The 26,861-nt window shown below is 39.1% G+C and overlaps 1 protein-coding gene across 1 annotated transcript; it reads right to left on the reverse strand.

Annotated features, from left to right (window-relative positions):
- Window positions 1-4,218: 4,218 nt before the first annotated feature.
- eif3b.S (eukaryotic translation initiation factor 3 subunit B S homeolog) lies at window positions 4,219-25,086 on the reverse strand. Its single transcript, XM_018239131.2, has 19 exons — window positions 24,640-25,086; window positions 19,341-19,533; window positions 18,269-18,388; window positions 18,119-18,176; window positions 16,846-16,974; window positions 15,434-15,591; window positions 13,805-13,936; window positions 13,647-13,713; window positions 12,347-12,393; window positions 11,018-11,228; window positions 10,839-10,911; window positions 10,517-10,639; window positions 10,334-10,412; window positions 8,641-8,779; window positions 8,074-8,199; window positions 7,891-7,968; window positions 6,368-6,476; window positions 5,956-6,068; window positions 4,219-4,647 (listed from the first exon to the last, which is right to left on the reverse strand). Exons 1-18 carry the CDS (start codon window positions 24,761-24,763, stop codon window positions 5,971-5,973), a joined length of 2,064 nt encoding a protein of 687 aa, XP_018094620.1. The 5' UTR covers window positions 24,764-25,086; the 3' UTR covers window positions 4,219-4,647; window positions 5,956-5,970.
- Between the last annotated feature and the right edge of the window lie 1,775 nt (window positions 25,087-26,861).

Genomic DNA, 26,861 nt, shown 5'->3' on the forward strand with positions numbered 1-26,861 from the left:
TGACCAAGGGGAGATTTCTGCTGCTAGAAAGCGTGCTTTACTTATTCACTGCCTGGGAGCAGAGAGACAGCGTTTATTCTATATATTACCATTACCTGATGAGACTTATGAAACTGCTCTTACTGCTATAAAGAACTTTTTTGTGCCAAGAGGAAACGTGGTTGCTGAAAGATATAAATTCCGCCAACGTGGACAACGTAATGGCGAATCCACAGAACAATTTGTAGCAGCTTTGAGAGAGCTGGTTGTTGCCTGTGAGTTTGGGACTCTAACAGATGAAATGCTACAATTGCTGTGAATTCAACACTGTGGCCTAATCATTCACAGTCAAAGGCAAAATACAGTGCTAAGGAAAGGGATTCACCTACACTGCAAAACCGTGCAGCAAATACAAATAAAAAATACTGCTTTCGCTGTGGTTCAACACAACACACTGCAAATCATGTTACATGTCCTGCAAAAGCTGTACGATGCCGCAAATGCACAAAAGTAGGACATTTTGCTAAGATCTGCTGTAGTTCTGCTAAAGATGTTCACGAAGTCACTACTACAAATGTCACAGTATTAAATGTGGATAAAGCTGGTACATTTACGCCAGACAAGTTTATATGCACTGTCAGTGTCAGTACTGCTTCTGCTGACAAGGGGCACTCCATTAACCTGATGCTTGATACAGGTTCAGCTGTTTCTATACTACCAAAGGATATTTTCTTGAAATACTTTGCAAAAGATCTGCTTGTTGCACCTGCCCTGAAACTGGTCGGATACTTAAAGGATCCAATCCCTGTGCTTGGTTGCTTGCCAGTGACTGTACAATTTGAATCAAATACTGCAAAATGTGACTTTTACATTTAACTGCTATACTTGGATCTCTTTGCTGCAATAAACCTACAATTAGTTGATGGTCTCATTACTACAGCACCAGTGCCTGCCACACAGCCAGTGTCTAAAATTTCACCACAAAGCAACACTTCACTGGGTTGTGCAAAGAACTTTGTTGAGACCAGATGTAAAACCAGTACCATTCCCTGATTCAGCATGGGAAAAACTTGCTATTCATATTGTCGGTCCTTTTACAGATGTTCCTATAGATTGTAGATTTGCTATAACTTTGATAGACAATTACAGTAAATGGACAGAAATTGCATTTGTTTCTCATATAACATCAGCTACAGTAATAACATTTCTGTCTGCAGTCTTCAGCTGGTAATCCAAAGGAGTTAATATCAGACAACGGACCACAGTTTGTCTCATATGAATTTGAATCCTTTCTGTGAGAGAGGAATATTGTGCATAGGAAATCTTCAGTGTATTACCCACAAGCAAATGGAGAAATTGAGCGATTCCACAGAAGTCTGAAAAAGCACTACAGACAGCAAATCTTACTAGGAAAAGTATTTACAACAGAGTTCCTACATAACTACAGAGCAACGTGGCATGCAACTACCCAATCATCTCCAGCTGAATTATTACATGGCAGACAGATGCGCACTAAGTTACATGTTGCAGACTTTAAACTTCCACAAAATACTGTGCCTACAAAATCATCTACTGCTGACATTGTGAAACATCAACAAGCCAAATGCAAGGCTTATACTGACAGAAAACGTGGTGCCAGAGAAGTACAATTTCAGCCTGAAACCCTTAGTCAGAATTAAGAAACCAGGAATACTGAAACAAGGACAATCTACATTTACTACACCACTTGAAGTGAGACGCCAGCGAGGACTATACACATTTGAACTGTCTGATGGACGCATATGGAATGCAAGTCGTCTTGCTCCTGTTAGATATGACTTTGGAGAAGCTCCATTTGATTTACATTTTCCTACTCCTGATGCCAACTGCAATAGGCCTGAAGAAAGTGAACCTATAAGGCGTACTGAGAGAATCAGAAATCTAACTGCATGGACCCAGGACTATGTGATGTGAATAATGTATATTATTGCTTTAAGATGCATTGTTGTTGTTTATTACATTTGCCCAAATGCTTTACTACTATAGGGGGAATATGTGGTGTTTATACAAACATCAAATTTTTCCTAGGCTTCAGGCCCCCTTCGTCACTGGTATTACTATAAATGATGTTGGAGACACTTGTTTTCAATTTTTATTTTGTGAATTGTACTGGGAAACAAAAATTGCAGGGCAATGGCTCCCCATTTCTGCTTTGACCATGTCCAAGTATACACATGTGAGATTTACATCACAATGTATTTGTTGTTATAACCAGTGATCAATTCAATGAATCAGATACCTGGTGATAATACCAGTAAAAATCAAATAGTAACTAAGGACAGCAATTTATGGACTGTGTTCTGATATGGAATGTTGAGAAAATAAATTGTTTCCCAGTACCAATATATTCCAAAAGTATATGATTTATTAAAGAGTTTTTAAAAACTGACCGGCCAGAAAACACAGTGAATAAATAATCAATAAAATTACATAAAACCAATTATTAAATTATTACAGGTGGATTGTCACTTACCGGTACTAAAATTTAAATAATATATATCTGCTCCTTGGTTGGAATAAGTGCTTACCCCAATTGTGAAATAACAAGGAAGATTGTGAGTTGTAGTACTTCAACTAAGAAAGTTATTATGGGTTTGATTTATAAATTATGTTTTTTCATACGGTGAAGCAGTAAATAATGTTGTGAGTTGAAGTTCTTCAACTTAAGAAAGTTATTATGGTTTTGAAATCTAAGTTATAGTTCTCCCACATGGTAAATTAGTGTGTAATGCAAGGTGCTTTACTTAAATAAACAGGCTCATTTATATAAGGCTGTAGATGAAAAGCGAGTTTCCAAGGGGATTTTGGGGCGTCGTCCCCTCCCTCCTTCTTTCCAGCTGTAAATGCCCCCTAAAATAATTGGATTGATCTCACCGGATTCTGCGCTCCGGTATTTCCTTGAAGGCACAGCTGAACATAAGCTTTTGATGGTCACCAGCCTGTTCACGATTTCTCGATTTCTTTGCAGGTATATTTTTCCCGAAGATCCAAGATGGTGCTTGGTCCACATCAGCGTGTGCGTTCCACTGCAGAACGCAATTCTCTGAATCTTTTCATGATCTCCACTGTTTAACCGATTTTCAAGGACTTGATGTAGTGGTTCACGAAGAATATTAGTCAAACCTAAGGAGTGACCCCACCTGGGTGCTGCAACGCGTTTCGCCTCTCTAGGGCTTTATCAAGCCTATGAACTATATTGAATAACTTCCAACTATCTTTACTATATTTCGTGACTATAAATGGACCTTTTCTATTTCCCCTCTTTTTCTGTTCTTTTTACTCTTCGGAATAAGTAGTAGTTTTCTCTCTGTCTAACCCCCTCTATATGATCCAAAAGTTTACCTTCCTTATCTCCTCTCTCTAAAAATCTTTCTTTAACACGGATAACCTGTTCTTCATTCTTCCTTTCTACTACAATTACGTTTTACCCTCATAAATTATCTGTAGGGGATGCTTTCCAACCACCTTTTTTTGTGACAACTATCAATGTGTAGATATGAATTAACATCTACTTTCTTGAAGGGAGTGCTCGTCTAGATGTGGCCCTCAACATTGGATAAAACCAAATCTAAAAAGACCACTTCCACTTTACTTATAGTAGAGGTGAGTTTAATGTTTTTCACATTCCCATTAAGTGACTCTCTGAGCAACACCTACGGACCCCTCCATACTATTATGTCATCTATATAGTGTCTCCAGAATAATATGTGGGGACAATATAGAATTTGACCAAATGGCCTCTTCCTCCCAAAGGAGGAAATGTACAAAAATTCTAGCTACTTCTTTAGTTTAACTTCCCTTTTAGGTTACACATGTTCAGAGTGTGTAACAGAATTTGGTTGCTATGGGTTACTGCTCCTGGGCAATTTTAGTGTCTTTTATTACATAAACCCTTGTAACCTTTAAACCAGTTGGTCTATATGGTCATTGATGCTGCACCACATTCTTGCCAGATGCCCAATGAAAAGAATGCACAAGGAGTTGTTCATGTATTATCCTAATGGTACTTCACATGGATGGCATACAGACCATGGAGAAAAGCCATTAGGCTTTTACCTTTTAGTTAAGTTCTAGTATAATGTTAATAATGCTGTATAATTACAGTGAACATTCTGAGAAAGAAAGCACAAGACACAAAGTATTTTTTTAAATATATGTTTACTTTAAATCCCATATTAATCCCATATAGTTGAAGCCTGAATGGAGGCGGATACAGTCCACTGTAGTGCTGGTTCAGTGCACTCAATGCATTGGGTACAGCTGTTTCATCGCTATTCATTTGCCAAACAGAACAGATGATTGTCCCTTTGCTGGGGTTGCAGGAACAGCCCTTAACAAGATGATCAAGCAGGCACAGAGTTGCTGAAGAAGAATCCATAGTGCAGGGACCTGAAGCCCAGAAGATACCAGCAGCCCAGAAAGAACAATTTTATTGGAGCCAGAAATGGAGCAAGTGGAACATCCGAGAAGAGAAGTATTAATACCAAATTAGAAAGAAGTGCCCTTTAAAATCACCTCCAACGAGGGCTAAAGGCACAACTTCACAGAGACTTATATGTCCATTCAAGGTTGCAGAGAAAGAGATAAAATGGAATCGCTGGCAGAGAACTGTTGCCAAATATGGTGGTACTGCAAAGAGAAATAAAGATGCAAAGAGCAAAGTAAGTCTGGGCAAGTGTACGTCTGTACTTATTACCAGCATAACTAGAAAATATATAAAGCATAAAAGAGGGGCAGACACTGTGTATAAGTTTTTCTTATAAGAAAGTACATTACAACATTCAGAACTTAATTTTTTAAATACATTTTTTTTTAATCACCCTGTACTAGGGATGCACCGAATTCACTATTTTGGATTCGGCTGAACCCCCGAATCCTTCTCGAAAGATTCGTCCAAATACAGAACAAAATACTAATTTGCATATGCAAATTATGGGTGGGAAGGGGGAACCTTTTTACTTCCTTGTTTTGTGACACGATTTTACTCCCCGTCCCTAATTTGAATATTCAGATTTGGCCGAATCTGAATCCTGCTGAAAAGGCGAATCCTGGATTTGGTGCATCCCTACCCTGTACTCACAGAACAAAACCAACAACCAAGGGAACAAGGCTACCCAGGCAAAATACTGTTTTCCTCTCAGTGTTGTGAGCTTTTAATTTGTCCAGCTTTAATAGTTGCAGGCTTTCAAACCGATGAAAAATATCAGTCCTTGTGCAAGAACTGCCACCTTGTGTTAGAGATGCATCACTGCGCTTGCAGCTCAATATATTTGCTCGGTACAGGCTTCATTATTAAAGGGGAACTCTGGCTTCCAAACCAAGAGGCCCACATAACACATAAACCACTAATATATCCACCAGTTACCGGTTTCTTCAAAAAGTATAAATAAATGGCATTTTCTATGCTGAAATACAGCTGCTTAACAGTTCTTCTCTTTCTGCATCATTTGAAATCCTGGCTGGAAAGGAGGGACTAAACACTGATGTTACAAATTGTAACAACTTCTCCACAGCTTACAGGCAGCATGCAGGAACTACATAACCCACAATGCATTGCACTGGGATGTGAATTATTGAAATCAGGTGTGCAGGGAATTGTGGGGTTTGGAGGATGCAGGCTGAGGACAGGTGGCTGTTGATACAAAGTAACAGTAGTCAGCCAGCTCAGCAAAGTAGTCAGATCAACAGGAGAGCAGGGGGCTAGGCTTAGGGAACTGTTCCAAACTATTAAAAATGATGAAAAGTCTGCATATTTTATAACTGATATATATTGCAAAGTTACTTGGAATTATGTTTAATTTTCAAAAAGCTTAAGTTATGTTTGTGTGGAGTGGACTTTTACGTAACACATTACATTTTTTAAAGCAGAGCTAAAATAGTGTGGTTCTGTGCTTACAATTCAGATACTGGACACAAACAAGAGAAACAGAAAATTACCAGATCTTTAGCGGATTACTCTTCCAATGGGATAATTTCTTCAGTTACAAAGAATTCAATGGTCTCTTCCTCCCATTCATCCACATTGCTGTCCAGCTCATCTGTGTCCACACCTATGCAAAAACAGATCAAATAATAAACTCATAAGTGTGCAACAGTTAAAGGCCGCTCTCATAAAACCAGCTCCATCCTAGATTACTTTTATTGTACAAATTGAAACCTCTTTCATGGTGCAACATCAAATGCATTAAATAAAATGACAGTATCAAACAGTAACATCTATTCAATTAAAGAACGATCAAAAGCAAAATGTTATATAACTTTCATCTAACAAAAATCTTTCTCAAGATCAATTTGAAAATGTTCATTATCGTTCTCCTTTATCAGAGATGTCTGGGAAAAAAGCTGTTACCTCCTCTGATCTCCAAACGGGCGGCTTTCTGTTCTAGGTATAGTTTTGCTGCCATCTCCCGGTATGTCTTGTACTCTTCCATCATGGCTCGTCTGCGTTCAACCAGTTCCTGTAAAAAGCAAAAATCAACCGGCGTGAGATTCAATTAAACTATTGGTAGGAAGTTAATTCTAAAGAGAAAAAATCTTAAGCCATTCAAAGATAAACCAGAGTAGCCTTAAATATTCTGATGCAGTATTATTTATAAAAAATATTCTACAGAATGTTAAAGGATAACTAAACCCTTTAAAATAAATGTGGCTAAAAATGCCATATTTTATTTAGTGAACTTATTGCACCAGCCTAAAGTTTCAGCTTGTCAATAGCAGCAATGATCCAGGACTTCAAACTTGTCACAGGGGGTCACCATCTTGGAAAGTGTCTGACACTCACATGCTCAGTGGGCTCTGAGCAGCTGTTGAGAAGCTAAACTTAGGGGGTCGTCGCAAATTTACAAACAGAAAAGGAGGTTGGCCTGTAATATAAGCTGATGCTACAGGGCTGATTATTAAATTCTGATGCTAATTGCACTGGTTTGTGTGCTGCCATGTAGTAATTATCTGTATTAATTACTAATCAGCCTTATATTGTGACATTTCTATTCTGTGTGTACTGTATATTGTGAGTGGGTCCCTACGCTCAGTAAGTGACAGCAGCACAGAGCATGTGCAGTGAATCAGCAGAAAAGAAGATGGGGAGCTACTGGGGCATCTTTGGAGACACAGATCTTTACTGCTAAAGGGCTGTGGTTGTCTTGGGCTGGTACAGAAGCTCAAATCATAATGTACAACATTTCTAGCTACTTCTTTAGTTAAGCTTTAGTTCTCCTTTAAATAGGGCTGTGGTTGCATTGGGCTGGTACAGAAGCTCAAATCATAATGTACATTTCTAGATACTTCTTTAGTTAAGCTTTAGTTCTCCTTTAAATAGCTGGGAGTGTACATCAAACATACACAAATACAATGAATACAACTGATGCAAGAGGTAACCAAGGCCCGGCACATTATAACTTGTGCAGATTATAGAGCAAAACATACACCGGCTGATTCTCATCCTGCAGATAAACGCAGGTCAAGAATAAGCCCCTGTGCTCAAATGAGCGCTCTTCTGTGCTTGCACCCAGAACCATTGAGTTTTCTTGGTTGTAGGCACTCAGAGTGCATTTCAGTACAAAAACACACAAGTATGCATTTCAGTGCCAAAATCTGCTCCTCAGGGATAGATTCTCTGCCTGTCTTTATCCTCAGGCTGAGAATCAGCCCAGTGTGGCCCTAGCTTACAGGGCTGGCAAATACTGTTCTCTGCTTCTTGTAGTGTCCTTGCTTCCCAGGAGGGAAGACATCATGGACCTTAACATTTCTGAGAACACGCCACCCAGTCTGAGACTGCACTGTTATTCAGTTTAAAAATTCAGCATGAGGATTTTGTATTGTTTGCAAACATTAACAAGCTGACATAAATGCTAAAAAAAATCGTAAACATACCTTTGAAGCTTTGGATTGGCTTAACCGATCTTTCTGTTCAAATATCTTTGAGTACTTCTTCAAATCCTTCTTGATTTGCTGTCAAGAAAAAACATTTATAGGTAAAAACCACAAGTTGCATAATCACAAAACACACACACACATAAAAATCAAGTTCTACTATCAACAGAAAGCTTAACTCACCTTTATTTCGTCTTGGCTAAGCAATGATGGAGGTCTTGGTCTCCAGAGAAGCTGGCAGAATCTGTCCTTGTTGTTTTTCTGAAGAAGGCGGCCTTGGAATGTCCATAACCAATAAGAGTTATCCACCTGTAAGGAACATTTCAGTTTAAATGAATTTCTAATCCAGACACAACAAAAAGAAACGGTGAGATATAAAACAGCAGGCAAACAATGGACACTGGGTGAGCTCTAGTAACATGGTAAGTTAGGTTGAAAAAAAGACACACGTTCATCAAGTTCAACCTTTAAAATCTGTATATAACCTGCCTAAATGCTCGTTGATCCAAAAGGCAAATCATTCAAAAACGAGAAAAAGAATAAGGCAATATAGGATAAGTTTATAGGCATGGCTGCAACATGGAATCTCAAAATATTTGACTGACACTGAAAGGATTAATAAGATATGGGGCAACTTGGTATGTGACCTACTGACTTTTACTTTTCCTAGTGGTTCTATATGAAGAGACGGGAGAAAAAAAAGCAGCAGAAATTTAACAAGGTTTGCAAGACAAATACAAAGGATCTTACTTTGTGGCTCCACCATGAAACAGAGGTCACAACATAGCGCCCAGTTGGATCCCATTCCACGTCAGAGGCGGTATAGTGTTCAGCTATATTCATAATAGTGCAGTCTGATGTGTCAACAAAAGCTAAAGCCCCATTCATGCTGCAAAAGAAGTTACATTCCGTTACAAAATTATTCAGCTAGATATTACTGGTTACATAATTAATACATAAAGGCTCTAGACCTATCATATAACAGATGTGTCCTAGTTTAGCATATGATAAAGGGTGTTATAACTTAAAATGTTTAAGGCCTTGGTCTCAAACATGTTTTTATAATGATATAATAAAAGCATACTTTTTAGCTTCTGGTCCTGGAGTGAAGCGGACTTGTTGTGGACTAAATATATCCAATTTTACAGAGCTCCCTTTGATCACTCCATCATCTGTTCTTCTATACTACTGATAAATTAGTAATTAACTGGCAGGATAAGATCTACATCTCCCCAAGCTGCATGCATTGATCACTCCTTATACAGGACCATATGCACTTTGAGGGATCCTGTCATCGGAAAACATGTTTTTTTCCAAAACACATCAGTTAATAGTGCTACTCCAGCGGAATTCTGCACTGAAATCCATTTCTCAAAAGAGCAAACAGATTTTTTTTATATTCAATTTTGAAATCTCACAAGGGGCTAGACATTTTGTCAATTTCCCAGCTGCCCCCAGTCATGTGACTTGTGCCTGCACTTTAGGAGAGAAATGCTTTCTGGCAGGCTGCTGTTTTTCCTTCTCAATGTAACTGAATGTGTCTCAGTGGGACATGGGTTTTTACTATTGAGTGTTGTTCTTAGATCTACCAGGCAGCTGTTATCTTGTGTTAGGGAGCTGTTATCTGGTTACCTTCCCATTGTCCTTTTGTTTGGCTGCTGGTGGGGGGGGGGGAAAGGGAGAGCGGTGATATCGATCCAACTTGCAGTAGAGCAGTAAAGAGTGATTGAAGTTTATCAGAGCACAAGTCACATGACTTGGGGCAGCTGGGAAATCAACAATATGTCTAGCCCCATGTCAGATTTCAAAATTGAATATAAAAAAAATCTGTTTGCTCTTTTGAGAAATGGATTTCAGTGCAGAATTCTGCTGGAGCAGCACTATTAACTGATTCATTTTGAAAAAAAAATGTTTTTCCCATGACAGTATCCCTTTGGTAAACACATACTCAAGTAATATAAGATCAAGGGAGATAGCACTTGTGTATCATTCATGGTCCATTACCAGTAGCACAGAGAAAGTCCACTAAGGTCAGAGACAAACTTGGAGATTCAGTCGCCCGACGACAAATCGCCTCTACTTCAGTCGACTAATCCCTGCAAACTGCTGGGCTAGAATGTAAATTGCCGGCGGGATGGCACACAGTGAGCACATCATTTTATGAAGTTGCCTCACGAAGAAACTTCAGAAAGACAAAGCTATCAGAGTGCCATCCCGCCGGCAATTCACATTCTAGCTGGCGGGAAGGCAGTTTGGGGATATTAGTCGCCCGAAGAAGAAGCGATTTGTCACTGGGTGACTAATCTCCTGAAATAACAGCGTGTGTCTCTGCCCTAAAATAAGTACACACTTATCTAGAATTGCATAAATCTTCATAGCAGACATTGAGGAAGAGATCTAGGCAAATAGAAGTATGATGTTGCGATTGCACAGAACTATATACCTTCTTAGTCCAGCAAGCACCAAGAACTGCCCCTGGGGACTCCAGAAGATTGTGTTAGCTTGCTGTTTGTCATACATTTCTGAAAAACGTAAAAAGAAAAATGTACACAAAAATATAAACTCAGCCACTTGGTAGCAGTACTAGAAAAGAGGAAAGAAAATTGCAGTTAAAAGAAAGTCTTACTTATAAGATCAATCTTGCCGTTGTTTTTGACATGGTAGAATGAAACGGATATCCGGGGGACTTCGCCATGCAGCACTGCAAACTTGCTTCCGTTAGGTTCCCAGGCAAAGGCGATGATGCCATCTATCAAGCAAAGACAGAAAGTGTTGTGAAGGGGAACACAAGCAGAATGGCTAATGTTTTACAGAGCGTCTATAGGCACTTTAATTCCTGTGCTGGATTCTCTTTTGCATTACACTACTTTCTTGAACTCTGAACCTAGGACATAAAAAGCTTAAAAGGCCAGAAGAAACTGTATATAGACTAAGAGAGCTCTACTTGCCTTTCATTTCTACCACATCGACTGGAACCTGCTTTTCACGCATTCTGAAGATCTCAAAATTGGTCACCACTCCCTAAAAGGAAAAAAAAAAAAAAAACAAACATACATATAAATAACTTATTCTCTTCATACCTGAGAAATGAAAGTGGAAGTGGTTAGGCGTAACAGGTGTAGCCTACCTGGGTTCCTTTAGGTGTTCGGTCGACCTTCACACACAGATAATCACCATTCTTTTGCCAGTGCAGCTTGCAGTCAACAACATTGAAGAGATTCCTAACTCGGATTTCCTGTCGGGAAGGCAGCTGCATTAAAGTCACCCTGGCAGGAATGTCTTTGTCTTCTGGTACCCAAAATGCTATGATGTTACCACCAGGAGACCAAGAGAAGTCCCTGTTAAAAAAAAAAAAAAAAATGTTCTATTTAATACAAGAGCAAGACTTACTCATACATTTTAGACCAATTCTGTTCCAACAGAGTGCATTCTTTCTGACTACGGACTTTCTGCATTAGTGAATAGCTGGACATTATGCTCACAGTTTTTAGTCCAAAACCAGAGAGCAACAGTGACAAGACACTGCACACTAGACTTTATGAACACTAAGGTCAGTTTTTCTCCACTGAGCCTGACATTTCTCTTTAAAGGAGAACTAAGCCCTTCAAATTAATCTGGGCAAACGTACCATATTTTGTATATACTGAAATTATTACACCAGCCTAAAGTTTCAGCTTGTCAATAGCAGCAATGATCCCGGACTTCAAACTTGTCACAGGGGGTCACCATCTTGGAAAGTGTCTGTGACACTCACATGCTCAGTGGGCTCTGAGCAGCTGTTGAGAAGCTAAGCTTAGGGGTCATCAGAAGTTATACAGCAGAAAATGAGGTTGGTCTGTAATATAAGCTGATGCTACAGGGCTAATTATAAATGTTGATGCTAATTGTGCTGGGTTATTTGTTACCATGTACCAATAATATGAATTATTTACGAATATTGTGACATTTATATTTTATATATTCAGTACATTGTGAGTCAGTCCCTAAGCTCAGTAAGTGACAGCAGCACAGGGTATGTGCAGTGAATCAGCAGAAAAGAAGATGGGGAGCTACTGGGGCATCTTTGGAGACACAGATCTTTACTGCTAAAGGGCTGTGGTTGCCTTGGGCTGGTGCAGAAGCCTAAAACATAATGTACAACATTTATACCTACTTCTTTAGTTAAGCTTTAATTCTCCTTTAATGAAAATCTAAGATAAATGTTGGACCTGTGGGGGCTGTTCATGCATAGGCAATATGTGACAATACAGTGAACATGGAAGAGCAGATGTGGCTTATTTAGACAAAATGGATCTGCTTTCACCACAGTTCATGGCAACAACTCAGCACCTAGATTAGGATTTCTACTTCAAATAAAAAATAATTTACATGCACAGGAGTCAAGTCATATGAATATTTTTGGCTAGGGTTACAAATCATTTCCTGTATAATCTGCAATAGCATAAAGGTCACTTACTTTATTCCAGTAATCTTCAAACTCTTTTTATCCAAAAGTCCCATGGACTAGTAAAAAAAACACAGAAACAAGGCGGAACATTAATTTCACTGTTTAACTATAACAAGTCAGGATTTATTACATGTTTTTTTATGCACACAAGAACGAAGTCTTTGGTTCCTCTGCAGCTAAACAATTGTTGGATGCAAATGTCAATGCAAATTCTTAGCTTGTACAGTCAACCGAGTCTTAAAATAAGAAATGAATTTAGATCACAAATGGAGATGATGATGAGTAATGATTTCCTATCTCCCAGTGGCGCAGAAGGTGGCGGGAATATGCATTTATTATGGAAGTTTAAAAAAGCCACCAATATTTTACATAGTTTATATTAGCGTGTGCCATATTGGAACTCACAGAGGCCCCAAATCTCAGTTGATTCTTCAGTGACCATGTTATTTGTCACATGTGTTTTATAGATTACTTAAAGGAGAACTAAACCCTTGAGAGAACTTACTTAAAGGAGTTCTAAATCCTTGCTCTGACTGCATGCATCTCCTTCACTGTGATCCACCCAATATCTTTTAATCTTTTTAACTTTAAAGTTTTAAAGGAAAACGAAACCACCAAAAAATTAATATGTCTAAAAATGCCATATTTTATATACCGAACATATTGCACCAGCCTAAAGTTTTAGCTTCTCAATGTCAGCAATGATCCAGGACTTCAAACTTGTCACAGGGGGTCACCATCTTGGAAAGTGTCTGTGACACTCACATGCTCAGTGGGCTCCGAGCAGCTGTTGAGAAGCTAAACTTAGGGGTTGTCACTAATTATCCAGCAGAAAATGAGGTTGGTCTGTAATAGAAGCTGATGCTACAGGGGTGAATATTAAATTCAGATGCTAATTGCACTGGTTTCTGAGCTGCCATGTAGTAATTATCTGTATCAATTACTAATCAGTCTTATATTGTGACATTTCTATTCTATGTGTACTGTATATTGTGAGTCAGTCCCTAAGCTCAGTAAGTGACAGCAGCACAGAGCATGTGCAGTGAATCAGCAGAAAAGAAGATGGGGAGCTACTGGGGCATCTTTGGAGACACAGATCTTTACTGCTAAAGGGTTGTGGTTGCCTTGGGCTGGTGCAGAAGTTCAGAACATAATGTACAACATTTCTAGCTACTTCTTTACTTAAGATTTAGTTCTCCTTTAATCTTAATCAGATTTGTGTTTAATATAATGCCCTATGACTGGGCTTTGTAAAGCATCTGCTGAAGAATAGCATTTACAAATAGATCACTGAAGGAAAAATACTTACAGGTGTTTCATAAATGCTAAGAGTATCTAATGTCATTCGAGCAAAAAATTTGCCATCGTGACTCCATCTGAAATGAAATATCATATTAATATAAAACTGCATATAAAAGTATTTATTTTTCCAATCCTTTTCATATTTTTCTTTTCCGTACAACGTACTTGAATATAGGCCAGTGTGCAGAGCTCTCACAGTGAAACCCTCTTTTGTTGTGACCTGTCAGTATGTCCCAGATGATTATGGCCTGCGGTTCCTCTTTAGTGTCCATAAGAGGGCTAAATGTAACCAGATACCTAAGATAGAGAGAGAGGGAGGAAAACAGTTATTCATCTTTGCCTGCGAGTGTATACAGCTGGCTAATACATGAGTGAATAGAAGCCACCAGCTGGTCACTGGGAAGATTACAGGCTCATGTATGCTACTGAATTGATATTAGTCGTCTTTTACATTGGGTTAAAAAAAGACAAAGTCCATTGAGTTCAACCCCTCCAAATGAAAACCCAGTATCCATACACACACCCCTCCATACTTTCACATAAACTATATATACCCATATCTTACTAACTATAGAGTTTAGTATCACAATAGCCTTTGATATTATGTCTGTCCAAAAAAATCATCCAAGCCATTCTTAAAGGCATTAACTGAAAGCTTAAAGCATCACAACATCACCCGGCAGTGCATTCCACAACCTCACTGTCCTGACTGTGAAGAACCCCCTACGTTGCTTCAAATGAAAGTTCTTTTCTTCTAGTCTAAAGGGGAGGCCTCTGGTACGTGATCCACTTTATGGGTAAAAAGGTCCCCTGCTATTTGTCTATAATGTCCTCTAATGTACTTGTAAAGTGTAATCATGTCCCCTCACAAGCGCCTTTTTTCCAGAGAAAACAACCCCAACCTTGACAGTCTACCCTCATAATTTAAGTCTTCCCTCCCTCTAACCAGTTTAGTTGCACTTAGTCTCTGCACTCTCTCCAGCTCATTTATATCCCTCTTAAGGACTGGAGTCCAAAACTGCACTGCATACTCCAGATGAGGCTTCACCAGGGACCTATAAAGAGGCATAATTATGTTTTCATCCCTTGAGTTAATGCCCTTTTTTATGCAAGACAGAACTTTATTTTCTTTAGTAGCCACAGAATGACACTGCCAAGAATTAGACAACGTGTTATCTACAAAAACCCCTAGATCCTTCTCATTTAAGGAAAATCCCAACACACTGCCATTTAGTGTATAACTTGCATTTATATTATTTTTGCCAAAGTGCATAACCTTGCATTTATCAACATTGAACCTCATTTTCCAGTTTGCTGCCCAGTTTCCCAACTTAGACAAATCACTCTGCAAAGTGGCAGCATCCTGCATGGAACCTATAGTTCTGCACAATTTAGTATCATCTGCAAAAATAGAAACAGTACTTTCAATGCCCACCTCCAGGTCATTAATAAACAAGTTGAAAAGCAAGGGACCTAGTACAGAGCCCACTAACAACACTGGTCCAATTAGAAAATGTTCCATTTACCACCACTCTTTGTAGTCTATCTTTTAGCCAGTTCTCTATCCAGGTACAAATACTATGTTCCAGGCCAACATTCCTTAATTTAACCAGTAACCTTCTGTGTAGCACTGTATCAAATGCTTTAGCAAAGTCTAAGTAAATCACATCCATTTCCTGTAGCATGAAATATCTCAATCTGTTTGTATAAAATGATTATAAAAATTTTTAATTTCTGAACTGGGGAAAGAATAAATACAGCCATATGTATAGGACAGGGAAGGGAAAAAAATACCTTTCACATGGTGAAAAGTCGATGAGTTGTACACCCTGGTGGCTGAATCTCTGAATTTGCTTGAACTTTTCTCCACCCCAAAGTGCAATACCTCTCTGATGAAACGTGGCAAGGTAAGTGCCTTTTGGAGACCAGCGTACATATGTTTCAGTCCATCTCTAGAAAAACAAGTTCAAGTTAATGAAAAAAATCTTTGTACAAACTATAAAATGCAGCACTGATGTAATTGGTGTATCTGAGCAGGATTTGGTTAGGATATATGTGTAACCAGTCTACCCACGAATCCTCCCAGAAGTCTGGACTCAAATCTAACTTCAAAACTAAGGGTTGCCACAGCTGGAATACAATTGTAAATAAAAATAAAGGACCAAAAGCATGGATTGAGTTGTATGTACTTTGAGGCCAAGGACACGAGGCAAATCCTCTGCGGCACAGAAACCTCAGTGTCCCTCGCTCTTGCAGTTTCAGCACTTGCCCCATAGGCAGAAAAGAGACATCTGGGAGTTTCTGACCCAAGTAGCCCTCCACTCCATGTGTATATTGATAGGTAGATGCAAGGTTGCCAAAGTGCAGTATTGGGTAAAAACTGGTATTTTTGCACATGCAGTGCTTTAGCCTTACATTTTGCAGTCTACATTGTAATATTCTTCCTTTGAAGTGGACCTGAAGATCCTACCTGCACAGGAATTTGGCGGTTTATTTGTTTCTATTTGGTTGTATGAAAGTATGGTTCCTTTTTTTCTTTATTATATAGCCTGTTGCTACACAGCCATCTACACACCGACATCTGCTGGCAATCGGTGCAAATATACTTTTATTAGGGATGCACTGAATCCAGGATTCGGTTTGGTATTTTCAGCAGGATTCTGAGTCACCCGAATCCTTGTGCCTGGCCGAAACGAATCCTTTAACTCATGTGAATTTTTGGCACGAAACAAGGAAGTGAAAACTAACTTTTATCTTTTCTATATACTATGCAGGTGCCAACTGAAATAGCAGTTAAAATGTTATGCTGTTGGTGGCCCTTTATAGCAAGATTAGCAAACTGTAGACCTAGATTAACAAACATTGATGTATTTTCAATGAACACATTTGCACAGCAAGCAGCTGACTAGAGGCAGAATATCCTTAAGACACTCAAGGCTGCACTTGAGAGAAGTGCTTGCCATAACAGAGACCAAAGCAGCTATATTTATTTGGGTGGGCATTACCCAACAGATACACTTTATATTCTGACCTTGTACAGAGCTGTGAATATGACTAGTGCATTAATTCTGAGTAAGAACCATAACAGAGCAATGACCTAACACCATACATAGTGCTTGGAATTCCTTTTGAAATCTATGGAAGGCTATAGGATAAAATATAAGCTTCCTGACATCTGCCTTATTAAAGCCACTAGAAAAACTTACTGCTCTCTCTTCAACTGGAACTGGCTCCTTGACATCAGTCCAGAAGATACTGGTACGATCACCTGATTCAAAGATAACACTGAACTGATCTCGGCAGTCCGGATCCTCGAGCCAAGAGCGCAGATTTCCCTGGAGCAGGATAAGCAAATATACATTCAGAAAAGTGTGGGAGGAGAGGAAACCAATTTCAACAATGTCTACCCTCTATGCTGTGTTAACAGTTACAAGGGGTGGTTCACCTTTAAGTTACTTTAAGTAAGTTATAGAATAGCCAATTCCAAGAAAATTTTTAATTGTTTAATTTATTTTGTGTATTTTTTTTTTTAATGATTTGCCTTCTTCTTCTGACTATTCGCAGCTTTGGACCCTATAGATTTAGACCATAGGAAGCATGAATTCTTTGAATAAGAGGAAAAGCTTGGTTAAACCCTGTAGTCCATGTGGCCCACGAAAATTTAGTGCTCAGCTGCTGGTGGTGGGTAGGGTGGCGAGTAAAAGTTAACAATGAACAGTTTAAAGGAGAAGGAAAGGTTAAAACTAAGTAAGCCTTATCAGAAAGGTCCATCTAAATATACCAGTAAACCCCCAAAGTAGTGTTGCTCTGAGTCCTCTGTCAAAAGAAACACTGCATTTCTTTCCTTCTAATGTGTACACATGGGCTTCTGTATCAGACTTCCTGCCTTCAGTTTAAACCTCATTGCCCTGGGCAAGAGCATGCTCAGTTTGCTCCTCCCCCCCCTCCCTTCTCTACTGTAATCTGAGCCCAGAGCAGGGAGAGACTCAGGCAGGAAGTGATGTCACACCATGTTAATACTGCAGCTCACATCCTAAACAAACAGAGAGTTTCTAAAGCTTTTTACTCAGGTATGGTAAAACATTCTACAGAATAAATATAGCATTCTAGCTTGCACCATTGCAGCTAATCTATTGGCAATAAAATGCCTCCGTAGCTTTCCTTCTCCTTTAATACCCACTGTTGGTCAAAAGCAAGAAATGGATACAAGAGCCTGTTCCTCCGGCGTCTCCACCATGCTAATCTGTCTTTTAATGAATTTCTTGAATAGAAAATAAAAAAAGCTTTCAGATATCTCTGTCTGGCTGGGAGGCAGACCCAGTGTAAACTGTTAGATTGAACAGCAACAAATATTCTGGCTCCACTGCAAACTTGATCGACACAGAGTTTTAAAAATCAAAAATGATCAATTAGTGGCCTACTACAACTGCACATTTCCAGGTCACTGAATAGGACAGGATCCAAAAAAGTTGCACTTACAAAGTCTTTAAATGGTTGCTTTTCAGGGGCTTCCCACTCATCTCCAATAACCATGTACCTGGGAAACAAAGCGGAAATAACAGAAATAACAGAGACTGCACAAAGCACACAACTGTACAAGCAAGGAGAATGCAAAATGTAAAGACGCACTTGTCAAAGTCAGTGAAGAGATTCACGCGGAATGTGTGCTGCTTGTCCAGTTTGTAGCCATCGGCATTCTTTATTGCATCTTGGGCCTGAGCTGGCAAAGCATACTCCAGAAAAATATATCTGAAAACAAATGGTAAAACATGCTTATTTTGTATTCAACCAACCTTAAAACAAAGCTGGAGCACAATAACATTCATCGCAATAATCCTCTTGTCCGTTTATAATCTGTCTACTGCAGAGTTAAGATATCAGTGTTTCCCTGTATCCTGGGAGCAAACAAGAGACTGATAGGCTTTCTAGTTTATTAGGGTAAGGGCACACCTGGCGATTCGGGGAGATTAAGTCGCCTGGCAAGCAGGGGTGCTTCGCCAATGAGGCGAGTTGAGGCTGTCGCCTCAGGCGGCAGCGCCCCACTAGGTACCAGGGGCAGCAAAAATGCTGCTCCTGGTATTTTAAGAGCGAATTTCTGGGGGAGGGGGGGGGCAGCAGCAACTGCTGCTGCCTCAGGTGGCGGAGGGGCCAGGATCGCCCCTGCTGGCAACTAATCGCCTCTTCTTTGGGGCAACTAATCTCCGCGAACGGCTTCCTCCTGTCTTCTGCCGGTTATAATGAAAAATCACCTGCAGCATGGCACACGCGGTGCTTCGTTCTCCAAAGTTGCCTCACGAGGAAACTTTGGGCGACTTCGGAATACGAAGCACCGCGAGTGCCATGCCGCAGGCATTTTTCATTCTAGCAGGCGGAAGAAAGGGGGAAGGAGAGATTAGTTGCCCCAAAGAAGAGGCGATTAGTCGCCGGGCGACAATCTCCCCGAATCTCCAGGTGTGACCTTAGTTTAAGGCTACAAATGTATAGTTCAGTACAGGCAATTCACAATCGGAAATGTGCCAGTGAGCAATTCTGATCAATAATCGATTGACCAATGATTTGGTGAAGGCAATTACCATTCAGGACAGACATTTCTGACGTTTTACTAAGCTATACATTGTTTAAGTGGAAAACTAGTATCACCCTGTATGCCATTTTTCAAAATACACTACCAAATTGTATTTCTTCAGTTGTGCTTACATACCCCTTGGTGGTGCCTTCTGTGTCTGGATAAAATTCATTGGTAATTTTACCAAACTTGGAGAAAATTTTATTGATAACATTTTTTAGCTTTTCCAAACGGTCAGGTCCAACCTGTGGCACATTATCGACCACGATCACCGAGTCGATACCATCTGCCTCTTGAGGACGGTCTTTCAGAATATCACCCAGCAACTCTGAGAAGAAGAAGAAGATATATTAACACCGAGAATGCTTAATGTTACACTATGCTTGAAAAGTTTCTATGTTTCAATTTGAGTTCCACATCTCACTAAAATTTAGGCATATGAAATACTGCATGGATGATTGGTGGACAATACAGAGTCCACTTCTCTGACACAATCCAGAACAAGATTAAAGGGCTGCATCTAGTTGTCTTACCAACATCAATATATCAAGAAAGAAATAAATAAAAGTAACAAAGACTGACATGTCGCGAGTTGTGGAGAATACTTTGTTGGAGTATTGGTGTTGGTAAGTTTTAAATGGTAGCACATAACTCCAGGGAAGCCCTTTATTAATCTCATGTGTAAAAATAAAGATCAGAGTGGAATAGAACCTTTAAGCCAACAAACATGGGCAGATTCTCCTTGCTGTTTGTTTGGGGGCACAATATTGAGAGAGTTCACACTCACACACCCAAGAGCTTCTGATAGAGAGACTCCCCTGTACTTGGTGAAATAGGAATGGGCTACCTCGGAACCAGTATTGGAGTAAAAAGTATTCACTGGCACATAGGGGTTTATTGCGTGATGCAGTTTCGGGGAGAAAAAAAACCCAAACACAGTGTTATATGCCTCAAATCACCCTGCATTTGCCTTGGTACCAATCACCTGAAATTTCCTTTGCTTGAGGCTTATCTGAAATTGTGCCTTGGTGCATTTCCAGGCCACAGCCACCTTAAAATCAAAATCTGTGTACCATTGCCCTAACACAACAGTGAATTTTCCTTTTATTCCCATTTATAACATTGGGGTACAAACAGCAACAATGTATCTATGTTCACAAAAAGAAAAGAGATTATTAAAAATTTGCTGAAACAATGAAATCCAGTTTTAAAATGTATGGTGCCAAAGATACCAAAGGTTATGATATCCCACAAGGCAGAGGCCATTGGGGTTTATCAACAATGGGCAAATATGCACCCGGGCATTCATTGATAGCAACTATATTTAGCTTTATTCAGCTTATAACTTACACCAGTGATAATGAAGGACAGCATGTGGTCTAGTCATTACTATGGGGAACATGACTAGCCGATTAATAGTGATCATCATGCATAAATATGAGCAGACATTGCCAATACAATGTATACAAAAAGCTTCCCATGCTAGGACCAAGTTCAGAGAGCCCTTCTGATTTTGCCCAAAACAAAAAGCACCCTGGAATTCTACAGTTTATTGAGTTGGCCAAGTAGCTTAGTCTTATTTTGACCTTACTTTTGCCTATACTGCTCATCAATATAGGCAAATGCATGGCAGGTTGAGGGGATGGGGGCATTTTGCAGATGATCAGACAGGTTTAAAGGGGAACTATCGCAAAAATGAAAATTTAATATACTGAAATAAGAAACTTTCTACATACGATCAATTAAAAGTTCAGTATAGTTTCTGAAATAACCAAGTTTATCTTCACTATCCCTCTCTCAGCTTCGGTTTCTCTTCATTCTGTCTTTATGCAGCAGTTGGGTGTCAGATATTCATTGACAGTTAGATCCAATATATCTTATAGGGGGGCTTACTTTCCTATCAGACGTATTAGCGCTCACTCAAATAACGGATTCCAGTACAAACAAAATTTAACAAAATAACTGCCTTTTGCACAAATTCTGCATGTAGAGAGACAGAATTTCTGTTGATTTTAATAGTGTGAGCTGTAATAACTCTTCTAGGCAAAAGGAGCCCCCCTATAAGACATATTGGATTTAACTGTCAGTGAATATCTTGACACCCAACTGCTGCATGAAGACAGAATGAAGAGAAACAGATGCTGAGAGAGGAATAGTGAAGATAAAATTGATTATTTCAGAAACGGTACATCATTTTTAATTGATTGTATTTAGAAAGTTTCTTATTTCAGCATGCTGAAGTTTGTATTACATTTTCACAATATTTTGAATTTAAACATTTTATCTGTCAATGCAGTCGGCCATTCATATGATATCTTCTGATTGGACAATGTATGCCCACCCTAATTCAACACATATGTGTATGCTTTATGATAGTACATTTTACACCTGGATTTACAGAAACTTTGGGGACGACACCCCAGGGGTTGGGAGCAGCCAAAAATCCAGATTAGAGAAGACTTTGGAAAAGCCTACCTGCTCTCTTAGATACTCTTATAAGCCCATCTTCCAAATTTGTTAGAATACGAAAAAAAGACAGGAGATGCTAAACCAGCTTATTCAGCGTGTGATGAAACAAATTTAAAAATTTAAATTTGGCTTTTCTGAGCATTTTTCAGATATAAAGTTAACTTTTTTTAAACTTGATAAGGCAAGTCATGAATAATATTTATGGCTTACAAAATATATAGCTGCTGAATAAATCTATAAAAAAACATAAGAGCTGCCAAAGGTAGGCTACATATTCCCATATATTAAGCATAAACTGTACCAAAAACACCAAATTTATCGAAGCCACTACTTAGTACTGCTTTGTAACATTTGTACATTGCATGTTAGATTCTGGCACTTAAATGCAGTCTCTGTCCATAAGAAACTAAGAAGTCTCCCTGCTGTAGTAAACCGATACAAACAATGGCTCAGCTAAAAAGCAACTGACACACAAGTTTAGACTCGAAGCAAAAGATACAGTCAGATTCAAGTCAAAATCAATGTGACTCTAGTGTGAGATAAATACTAATAACTAATAGCCACCTGTGGTCAATAATACAAAACCCTTACAAAATTCCTCATTAGAATGGAATTTATTATAAGTTTGCTTCAATTATGAAGCCTTCTACATTGTACAGCAAAGAGATAAACTTGCCAAACTGATGACACTGACATGCTGCTATAGAAAGATAAGGACTGCTGCTCGCTTTCTGCCTCCCTCTAATTAAGAGAGTATAATCTCTTTTTTATAAAGGGCCAGTGTATGCTGCAGTGCTACAGAACAGGGATATAACAACAACAACAACAACAACATGTACTGCACTTTCGCAGTTTTTGTTAAAGGTCAGCAAAAAAAAAAAAAAGGAAAAAAAAAACCAAAACATTTTATTTGCATCTAAAGATTAGATATGATTGTCAGCATTAGTAGACCTATTTATTATGTAAAGTGGGTTAATCATGTGTGTGCAAAAAGCAAACATTTAGGGGCAAATTTTCTTAAGGTCGAATATCGAGGGTTAATTAACCCTCGATATCGGACTGTCGAAGTTAGAACCTTCGCCTTCGAATATCGAAGTTGAAGGATTTAGAGATATTCGTTCGATCAAACGAAAAATTGTTCGATGGAACAATTAAATCCTTCGAACCGTTCGATTAGAAGGATTTTAATCCATCGATCGAACGATTTTTGTTCGACCAAAAAAAGCTAGCACAGCCTATGGGGACCTTCCCCATAAGCTAACATTGATTTCGGTAGCTTTTAGGTGGCGAACTAGGGGGTCGATGTTTTTTCTTAAAGAGACAGTACTTCGACTATTGAATGGTCGAACGATTTTTAGTTCGAATTGTTCGATTCGAAGTCGTAGTCGAAGTAGCCCATTCGATGGTCGAAGTAGCCCCAAAAAAGAAACATTCGAAGTTTTTTTCCTCTATTCCTTCACTCGAGCTAAGTAAATGGGCCCCCTAAACTAAATATTAACAGGGTTAAGTAAAATTTTTATTAAGATTCCTTTTCAAGGGTTTTAACCTCGCCCCTCCTAAAAAAACAAATAGGTACACAATTCTCATTCTAATATACATATTTTTTATTTTTATTTATAATTGCTATTAAGTAATTTTTTTTTTTATCTATTTTCTGCACCAGCGGTTTGGACTACTGAAACGATGTAGCAAAAGACAGCTGATACACAGAATTGTGAAAAAGCAAGAACTTGACTGGAGGATTCAGTTTCTACATTTTTTATGTTTTCAACTAAAATGCTATAAGGTTGTTTAAATCGATTGAAAGGATTTAATTTGGTGGCTGTTCTTACTTTGATTTGCTAATTTTTTTTTTTCTTATTTCCTCTCCCCTTACATTTATTAACCATAGGTTAAAACAAGAAAGTGGTTTTATTCTTTTGTTTAAGGGCAGAGACAGAATAGAAGATTGGGGGAGCATCTGTTTTTCTTCTTTCTCTCTTCATGCAGCAGTTGGGTGGATATTCATTGACAGTTAGATCCAATATATCTTATAGGGAGGGACTTCCTTTCCTAGCAGATGTATTAGAGCTCACTCAAATAACTGATTCCAGTAGAAACAGACAGGATTTCTGGTGATTTTAATAAAGTGAACGGCTAATACATCTTCTAGGCCAAAGGAGCCCCCCTATAAGATATATTGGATCGAACTGTCAATGATTATCTGACACCCAACTGCTGCATGAAGACAGAATGAAGAGAAACAGATGCAGAGAGAGAAATAGTGAAGATAAACTTGATTATTTCAGAAACGGTGCATCATTTTTAATTGATTGTATTTAGTAAGTTTGTTATTTCAGCATGCTGAAGCGTGTATTACATTTTCGTTTTCGCGATATTTTGCCTTTAAACATTTTATCTGCCAATGCAGTCGGAGAAACTGATGCAGAGAGAGGAATAGTGAGGATAAAGTTGATTATTTCCGAAACGGTACAGACTTTTCAATAAACTATATTTTGAAAACTTCTTATTTCGCTATGCTGACGCTTACATTACATTTTCATGACACTTCCCCTTTAAGTCAAGTCTGTCCAATCCGCAGCACCTCCAGCTGTTGCAAAACTACAACTCCCTACTATGCACTCTCTCCCCAAATCCAATTCTACCTTGGGGAGGGTGTACAAGTACCATGGACATATTAGGGAATAAGACAGCTGTTAGATGTCCCACCAACCTGCAGCCTTCCAGCTGTTACTGGAAGATTGTCAGAAGGATGCTGGGAGTTGTAGATTAACAACAGCCGGGAGTAGAAGGGCTTCAACACCCATAATGTACCTAATTCCATAGTCTTCCTGCATTGCCAGGGAAGCCTCCACTCTAACACAGGCCTGTGGCTACTGCACAATCAGAAGCACTGCCCTACAGAGAAACCACCAAGCAACTAATGATATCGCTATTTGCAATATTCTAGCATCCCCTCACTCACCCTCATCACTGATATCGTCCACGAATCCCTCCGGATCGCTAAAGGACATCCCCTCTTCCTGCTCCTCGGTGGACTCGTCCTCCTCCTCCTCCATGTCTCTCTCAGGTCGCTCACTCTCCAGCATTCCTCGTCGCTTCCCTGTTTGTCTCTGTTCTACCTAACGCGGAATCTGACTAACACCGTGGCTGCAGTTATTCTGTCCCCGCAGATAAAGAAAAGCCAAGGCTTCGCGCTACCAACAGGCCATGTGCGCTGTACCGGGCGCCGGCGGAAAAGGAGCGAACCAAGGCAGGACGCAGGGGTGGCTAACTGACTCTATGCACATTCGCGTAAATTTAAACCCAGTGCGCGAGTTATTCACTACAGATTAATACACTGTATTTTGCGTTCCTGCTGTCAACAAAAAATAAATAAAATGATTTCAAAATGAATTAAGCGAAAGCGAGAGACGTTCCCTTTTAATGACAAATGGTTTAGTCCAACATGGAGGAAGTGACAACCCTCAATGAAGCTAAATGGCTAATACGGAAGTTCGGTCTGTAATGAGCTACCATTTCCGGAATGCTATTGCAGCACTCGAACGAGTGTATTATCAATGCACAGCTTCAGCACTCTTTCTTTACTAGGATTTGACTCAAATAAAGATGTTGGGTTTTACTTCTTACAATATTGCTATTCTCTGGGAGTGGCGTCGTAGACTCTTTAAAATACATTTAGTTGATACATAACATTTGTTATCTTTATCCCTGCTGAGCGGAATCCCTGAGTCAGCTGTTAGAATTGATACAATAGTTGCTCATATTCCACAAATGTTGTTGAGAAATGTATCAACTAAATGGGAGCAAATGGCAGCAGTTCAATAATATTGCCTTGCTTTCAAGATTATGTTTTGCATACAAACAGCATGAAAGTACAGGCTTGCTGCTATATTGTCTTTGAAAAACCGACATTTTACCTAATAAAAGAAAACACAATTATACACATCTTTCCAATATGAATCTATTAAAAAAAAAGTATTAGTGCTTTAAAAGTTATTTGTAAATGCAATTGCTAGTGAAAGCAGCATTTACTGAACTCCTGGTTGTTACCTTTTAAACAATGTTGCTAAAGCCAGTGCAGAATCCTTGAGTTTCATTAAAGGCAGCTGTTGGAATTGATACAATAGTTGCTAATATTCCACAAATGCTGTTGAGAAATGTATCAGCTAATTGTATCAACTAATTGGAGCAAATTGTAACCGTTCAGAATGTTCTTGGATCACTGAGTTGCCAGACTGAAACAGTAGAGGCAGGAACATTACATTTAAATTTTGTGAAAGAGGTAAACAATAAAAGATGGAAAGCAACTGAAAAAAAAAGTATTTGTTTATGGTGAACAATCTGAAAACAACTGAACTGAAAAAAGAGTTTGGAACAACCCCTTTAAGGGTAGAACTACACGTAAGTTTTCGGAGTGATCTGAAGCGCTGCGACAAAACGCCAGCGTGAAATCGCATGCGACGGAAATAAGGTAAGTGAATGCATTGTTGGATGGTGTCGCATTGTTGATCCCACACAACACGACTTTCGGATGCAGCGTCTGACAGTTGTGTCGTGTCTGATGAACGCTGCCCCGTAGTTCTCTGATACTGTGGTATGGAGCAATTTGTCAGATGCACAGGCCTGATATATTGGAGTAAACATGGCAGACTGAAGCACCTTAGAAATTCTCTAGGCATGTTTTGTTGCATTTGGTACCCTATGGAATGCTGAAATCGAACTGGTCAAATATTTTGGCAGACTGATATTTTGTGAACAAAATATAGCTGTGAACCTCATTCCAATGCGAGAACAGTCTCTGAAAGGAATTATTGCATTCCATGTCCAAGTAGGTGGATAACATGAAACAATACTGCAGACGAGGGCTGAGATACACAGGGACAGGGTTATTTGGACTGAAAAGTAATTGTTGGCCTCCTCTTAGTTGGCGGGTGGACATTTTGCCACGTTCAGTCACATTAATTCTATATAGAAATGGATAATATGAAGACCCTAAGGTTGAGTAAGGAAATTGCCATCAGAGGTGTCTTATACAGCTAGGGCCATGGAGGCATTTGTATTTAATGAATATACTTAAAATAAGCACAGCAGCAAAACTGAGGATTTTTTTTAACTTTTTGCCTGACAATTATACATATATACAGCAAAAAAGGTGACCAGTAAACTATGTTGTTTTCCCAGGGA

The sequence above is a fragment of the Xenopus laevis genome, chromosome 9_10S (genome assembly GCF_017654675.1).
Source record: "Xenopus laevis strain J_2021 chromosome 9_10S, Xenopus_laevis_v10.1, whole genome shotgun sequence".
NCBI classification, from domain to species: Eukaryota; Metazoa; Chordata; class Amphibia; order Anura; family Pipidae; genus Xenopus; species Xenopus laevis.

Coding starts and splice junctions, on each gene's coding strand:
- eif3b.S (XM_018239131.2), bottom strand. CDS start 24,763: ATGCTGGAGAGTGAGCGACCTGAGAGAGACATGGAGGAGGAGGAGGAC. Junction 12,394..13,646: donor TTAGCATTTATGAAACACCT/GTAAGTATTTTT, acceptor TTTTTTTACTAG/TCCATGGGACTTTTGGATAA. Junction 7,969..8,073: donor TTAGCCAAGACGAAATAAAG/GTGAGTTAAGCT, acceptor TTTTCTTGACAG/CAAATCAAGAAGGATTTGAA.